Genomic DNA, 7,184 nt, shown 5'->3' on the forward strand with positions numbered 1-7,184 from the left:
CAGAAGTTCACTTTGGCCCTTCTGTACTTCTCTTAATAGTCTGACCTGGTGTCACCACTGCATACTTGTACTACTGAACAACATGCATACAAAAAATTGAAGACAAAGGTTGGGGCGGGGGGCAAGAGAGAGAATCCAGGCAAACAGAGAATCAGAAATCATCCACAGCAGGAGGATGTTCTACCCTCTGTATCTCTATGGTACTCTGTCCTATCTGCCCGTTCAGTTGATAACCAGTTTACAACACTGGAAGCTCATGGATGTGCGTGACTTAGTTTTTTAAAAAATGTCTCTGCTATTAACCTGTCCCACTGCATAACAGCACCCAATATCCATGCCCTTTCCCATCATGCCCCTTCTTTATTGTTCTCTGCTGCCACGATATTTTGAAGAAGTTGGATGTTAAAAAAGCAAGTAAGGCTAAGGAAGCGTGTACAAATATACTTTATTTGTAGAACTTCTTTTGATACAAAAAAATGGGTTTCCTTGGTGCAGATAGAGCATGGACTTAAAAGAGATTTCTGACCCCATCCCACCCGTTAACAGAAAAAAAACACCCCAGGATTTCCCAGAACCAGATCTTTCTACATTTGACATGGTATACATTCCTTGCTACTCTATGTCCACTTCCATTTTGGGTATTGTGCACTGCAAAGTGTTTTCATGCTCTACCCAAGCTTCCACAATGCATCATTTACTTCCTGTTTACGAACATTTCTGGTGGCTAATCAGAGCTTCATCAGCTACCATTCCTACTCAGATTCTTTAACAGATGTTTCTCTTTCATGGAGTTTTCGATGCTTCATAAGATTTGAACTTACACTGAAACTCCTTCCACACTCAGGGCATTCATAAGGTTTCTCTCCTGTGTGCACTCTATGGTGGGTGATAAGGTGTGAGTTGTTACGGAAGGTTTTTCCACACTCAATACATGCATAAGGTTTTTCTCCTGTGTGAAGTCGCTGGTGGCCAACAAGTACTGAGCTGTAAGAGAAGCCTTTCCCACAGTCAGGACACTTGTATGGTTTTTCTCCTGTGTGAATCCTTTGATGAGTTACAAGGTGTGATTTCGTATTGAATTTCTTGCCACAATCATTGCATTTATATGGTTTTTCTCCTGTGTGAATTCTCTGGTGAATAATGAGGTCTGCACTCCTACAGAAGTTCTTGCCACATTCTAGGCATAGGTAAGGTTTCTCAGTCATATGGATTCTCTGATGACTTAGAAGACCAGATTTAACACTAAAGCTTTCAGGGCAGTCAGGGCATTTATAAGGCTTTTCCCCTGTGTGAATTCTCTGGTGCATAACAAGGGTTGAGCGCCTGCCAAAGCTTTTCCAACAGTCCTGGCATTTATAGGGTTTCTCACCAGTGTGAATTCTCTGATGTGTAATTAGAGTTGAACTCTTACTGAAGCTATTTCCACAGTCAAAGCATTTATAGGGCCGCTCTCCTGTGTGTGTCCTTTGATGCATAATAAGATTTGAGCTGCGATTGAAGGTTTTCCCACAATCACAACATTTGAAAGGTGGTTCCTTAGAGTGAGTTCTCTGGTGTCTATTGAAGTTTAGGATCTGGTTGAAGCTTCTCCCACAGTGAGGACAGAGGTAGGGCTTCTCTCTTGTATGGCTTTTCTGGTGTGCAATCAGGTGGGTGCTCTGAACAAAGCCTTTCCCACACTTAGTACAGGTATACGGTCTGTCTCCTGTATGAAGTTTCTGGTGCCTGACAAGGTCTGAACGACGGCAAAAGTTTTTCCCACAATCGGGACACACATGTTTTTTCTTTAAAATACGTTCCTCTGGCATCACAGTTTCATTTATTTCTACAAAAGCCTTTGAGCAGGGAGCACGCTTAGTCCTGCCCTCCTCCAGGAGACTTTCCTGATCACTTTTCTCTTCTTTGTCCTTGGTCAACATTTCATCAATAGCTGAAAAGAGAATACAGAAGGAAGGCATTACTCTGTGTTGGGAGCCACAAAAATGTGATGTGTCAATCCCCTTTGATGTTCACAAGCCCTTCTTCACATTTCCTGGAGATACAGGTCAGCTTTCAGGTCATTTGATAGAATTTTTAAGCTGCTGTTTGTTCTGGATACTTGCCTACATCATACTAAAACTGAAATTAAGACTTAAGCTTGCGCTCCTTGTGGGTACATGGGAAGAGACTGAATATACTTTATTTTATTGCATTTATTATTTACTTAAAAGCATTCATAAACCACTTAATATTTTAAAAATCTCTAAGTGTTGTACAGTATATTATAGCAAATGTGGTCTCACATCACAACTGCAACTATGGAAAATGCAAGGGGCCAGAGTGGTGTAGCAGATAGAATGGTGGACCAGGAAGACTGGTTGGACTCGACAGCCTTATAGGCCCCTTTCAACTCTACTATTCTGTGACTCAGGTTCCAATTTCCAGTCAGTCAGAAAATTCAGGGGGTAGCCCTGTGACCATGCCCAGTCTAGTGCCAGGCCCAGGCCCCAGCAGGGGAAGTAAGAAAGGCAAAGCTGCCAAATAGTTTTGAAAAATGAACCTTGATCAAATAATTATCATCCTTCCTTGTAAAACAATTAGATGCCCGATACATTTCAGGCAGGCAGTCTGTGAAAGATGTTGCCTTATGTCCCTGAAGAAGGTTTTCATCAAACCAAAATGTGTTGGACATTTCATTATTTGAGGATGATTCATTTTTCAGTACTATTCTGAGACTTTGCCTCTTGTTTTGCTTCCTTTGGTTTTTGTTACTGCCCCTCTTTTTTTCTTTGGGCTCCCAGCAGGGCTCACCCATGGCTGTTGGAGCCATCACCACAACCAATGAGGCTCAGCTAAGGGGCAGCTGTGACAGGTGGCACTCTGGGCTTGCTTGACACATATGGAGTGGCCAATACCATCCTATGAATAATGCCAGCACCGCCCCTGATATACACAAGTTGGCACAGTGCTGGCCAGTGTCTGCACACTTGAGAAACTTAGAATTGCCCCCCTCCCAATTCTGCTGAACATCATATAATGCAATCCCCAACGTTGCAGGTGGCACAATTAGCAGGATGGTGCTGCCGAACACACACAAACTGAGTGGACCCAGAACTGTGCTCTATGCAACAGTCCACTCCCACTAACTTGGGGGCACTATGGACAACTTTTTCAGCCATACCTCAAAATCTAGAGTATGACCTGCCTGTAACAGGCACTACTTTTCAGCCTGTCCTACCTCCCAGGGCTGCTGCGAAAATAAAATGGGATTTCAGTATACGGTACCCTAGGTTTCATGAAGAGAAACGAATGAGACAAGACTGTCTACCCCGTTTTCATACACACACACACAGAGAAACTAAAGCACGTGCGCCTGTCTTGTTCGCGAATCTACCCCAGGCCCAGGCCGCGGATGGCAAACCTTTCTATTCATAACGCTTCATCGTCCTGGTTTTCTCCGCACGGTTTCTCAACAAAACCCCTCCACTTCCTCGCCAATCCTCTCCTCACTCACCCCTTGGCAGAGTTCGCCCTAAGCAGCGCTTCTCCAGCCTGCAAACTCTCTTCGGTTGGCTGCTCAGGACGAGAAGTTAATGGCTGCCGCTGCCCAAGAACCAGTTCTCGCCTCGGTCGGGCCCACTCTATGCAACTGGAATCCGGCTCCCTGCTTTGTTTACACGGCTGGCGGCGGCTGCTAGAACTGTCGCGTAGCGTCCCTTTTCGTACAGCGTTTCCAAATCCCGCCCCAGGAAGATTTCCGCTCCCGGTTTTGTCGGATTAGAAGAAAAACAGGTCAGGGCCGTCTAAAGCTTCTCTCCCCCCTTCTTTCAGAAATAAACGGAGCCTGCTGGTGGCCACTGACTGGCTGCAAAGTATGTCACTCAAGACTGACTTTTACATGGGGGAGTGGGGTAAACCTATCCGGTTAGCTGAAGAGAGAGAGAGGGCAGAGCTTGTTGGTTGGTGAAGAGTGGTGTGCGTAGAGATTAGAGAAGATGGGAGTTGTTTCTGCAGCATTGCGGCATAGAAAAAAAAAAGGGGGGGGGAGAAATGCGTGTGCGTGTGATATGGAACAGAAAAACGTCTGGTGTGGAAAGGGTAAAATACCTCTCCCAGCCTGAGTACTAAGGACTGGGATTATCCATATAGTCAAGGAAAAATAATATTTAACCCCCTTCCCCCAAATTGCAATCGAAAGAAGCTTTTTCAAGGGCATCTAGTCCGGAATAACCTAGTGAACAACATAGCCACAAACTGTAAAATCCCGAGCCCAGGAAATCCTCCAAATTGACAGGAAACCGAAATGGCTGAAAAGCAGCAATGTGAGAAGCTAAATTTCAGTACTTCAGTTTACGTACCAAATAATGTGTAATTTTAGATTTATTTAGGCACAGATAATTTATTTATTTGATTGTTTAATTAGTTAAATTTATTCAATTATTTATTTAGTTATTTAAGCACAGGTAATTCAGGCACAGGCAATGAGTCATTTTTATGCTTGGACCCTCCCACACCTTTATGAATTTGTTCATAATAGGTACGCTGATGGATGGTTCAGGCCAGGATTCAAGCACAGTTTATTGGCCCTTATCCAGTCCGCTATAGTGTTCAAACACACAGCGTTCACAGCCTCTCCCGATTCAGTATTATGGAGAAATAGAGCCGCGTGTCACCAGCATACTGTTGACATCTTGCTCTAAATCTAATGACTGTTCCCAAGGTCTTCATAGATGTTAACAGTTGAATACAACCCTATTCTTTGTATGGTGGTAGTGCTGCTGTTAGATCAGGCCATGACCTGAATTTACAAGATCTGAACAGGGTGGTTTATAGCAAATGCTATTGGAGGTCGATGATTCATAAGGTCACCATAAATTGTAATCGACTTGAAGGCACACACACACACACACACACACACACACAAATTTGTTGCAGTGGAGAGGGTGATTAGCCTCCCTGTAGGATAGCTAGATGTTTAAAGGGAAGATGGAAGTGTCCAGCAATGAGAAGGGAAATGCAACACCTGGAAATATTTTTTTAAAAATAATGGTGAAAATAATACTGTGGCTGAGAGGATCCCGTTAATGGTATTGATGTTTTCAGGATATGGTCTGTATGAGGCCACTATCTTGTTGAAGCTATGCAGGTTTGGGTGTAGTCAATGCCTGTATGACTTTCTGGGATGTATGCCATGCCACCTTGCATTTCATGATGGAAGAAAGATGGGATATAAATGTAAGAAAATAAATTAATGGTTTTGACAAAGCTGTTGTGGCTATATCTCTTATTTAACAAAATTTATATACCGCTTGATTGTAATAAAACCATCTGTTTACAAAAAGTATAAAACATTAAAATTATCAAAGATAAAAACAGGTATTAAAATATTCAAACGATAATTAAAATCAACAGTAAGCTAAAAGGAGATTAAAATACATGTGAACTTTCTACGTGTCTCAACAGACTAGCCTAAACAAAAATGTTTTAAGCAGATACCAAAAAGAGTATCTGTAGATACCAAAAACAGAGAATGTGCCTGCCTGATGTCATTAGGCAGGGAGTTCCAAAGTGTAGGTGCTGTCACACTAAAAGACTGATTTCTTACAAGTGTGGAATGAGAGTTAAGAACATAAGAACATAAGAAGAGCCTGCTGGATCAGGCCAGTGGCCCATCTAGTCCAGCATCCTGTTCTCACAGTGGCCAACCAGGTGCCTGGGGGAAGCCCGCAAGCAGGACCCGAGTGCAAGAACACTCTCCCCTCCTGAGGCTTCTGGCAACTGGTTTTTAGAAGCATGCTGCCTCTGACTAGGGTGGCAGAGCACAGCAATCGCGGCTAGTAGCCATTGATAGCCCTGCATGAATTTGTCTAATCTTTTAAAGCCATCCAAGCTGGTGGCCATTGCTGCATCTTGTGGGAGCAAATTCCATAGTTTAACTATGCGCTGAGTAAAGAAGTACTTCCTTTTGTCTGTCCTGAATCTTCCAACATTCAGCTTCTTTGAATGTCCACGAGTTCTAGTATTATGAGAGAGGGAGAAGAACTTTTCTCTATCCACTTTCTCAATGCCATGCATAATTTTATACACTTCTATCATGTCTCCTCTGACCCGCCTTTTCTCTAAACTAAAAAGCCCCAAATGCTGCAACCTTTCCTCATAAGGGAGTCGCTCCATCTCCTTGATCATTCTGGTTGCCCTCTTCTGAACCTTTTCCAACTCTATAATATCCTTTTTGAGATGAGGCGACCAGAACTGTACACAGTATTCCAAATGCGGCCCCACCATAGATTTATACAACGGCATTATGATATCGGAAGTTTTATTTTCAATGCCTTTCCTAATTATCGCTAGCATTCCGGTTCCGGTCACGAGCATGGCAAGTAACATTTACATTCCCTCTCTCCTCCCTTGACCAAATGCCTTGATTAAATACATTAAGTTTTAGTGATTTACAGCTCACCGACCTTCAAAATCACTAAAACCTTTCCAGTGAAAAGGATGGGTCACATGTGAAAACAATTTAAATGCTTACAGCGCTAATCTTCCACACTGCTGAGCCGCCCAGCACGTCGGCATATTTTGATTTATGTTCGGGGGGAGTAACAAAAGCTTACTATATCTCCTCTGATAAAGACTTGCTGCAGCTGCAGATTTAAACCCTGCAACAACTAAAGCCTTTACTGGCTCTAGATACAACCTTCAGAACACCCATTCCTTCGACCGTATACCTCAGTAAAATGTTGCTCACAAGGAGGAGGTGCAAGGATCTAGGGCTAGACCCTGGAACCCAAGTAACGCAGGAAACACTTCATCTTCCCAAGCTAAAATTACTCATTTTTTCCCTATTAAACAAAGCAGCATTCAGTCTGGAGAGCCACCCCAGGGCTTCTCCGTGACGTCAGAACCGGCATGGGACTGGTCCTTGGACTACAAGAGTCCTTATTGGGGCCAAACGGAGAGTCCCTCCCCGACTAATCTAGCGGAGGAAATAGAGAAGGCTGAGCATTGTACTGCCACCCCAGCTGGAGAACTTCCTTACAGCGACGTGGCAGAAATGCCAAATGACACTATCGGACAGGGAAATGCTGGAGTAGTCAAGGCTCAGGGGAGGGAATACTACCACTCCCCCACAAGTAAGGATGCCTCCTTGGCGGGCTGGACCTTTTTGTTGCTGGAAGAAGTAGATCGTATCAAACCCTACCTGG

At 43.7% G+C, this 7,184-nt stretch overlaps 1 protein-coding gene across 1 annotated transcript; it reads right to left on the reverse strand.

Moving 5' to 3' along the window:
- Window positions 1-432: 432 nt before the first annotated feature.
- On the reverse strand, window positions 433-3,859 carry LOC133380866 (zinc finger protein 501-like). The gene is made up of 2 exons (XM_061619022.1): window positions 3,494-3,859; window positions 433-1,930 (listed from the first exon to the last, which is right to left on the reverse strand). Exon 2 carries the CDS (start codon window positions 1,917-1,919, stop codon window positions 753-755), a length of 1,167 nt encoding a protein of 388 aa, XP_061475006.1. The 5' UTR covers window positions 1,920-1,930; window positions 3,494-3,859; the 3' UTR covers window positions 433-752.
- Window positions 3,860-7,184: the final 3,325 nt, after the last annotated feature.

This window comes from Rhineura floridana, chromosome 3 (genome assembly GCF_030035675.1).
Source record: "Rhineura floridana isolate rRhiFlo1 chromosome 3, rRhiFlo1.hap2, whole genome shotgun sequence".
Taxonomy (NCBI): Eukaryota; Metazoa; Chordata; class Lepidosauria; order Squamata; family Rhineuridae; genus Rhineura; species Rhineura floridana.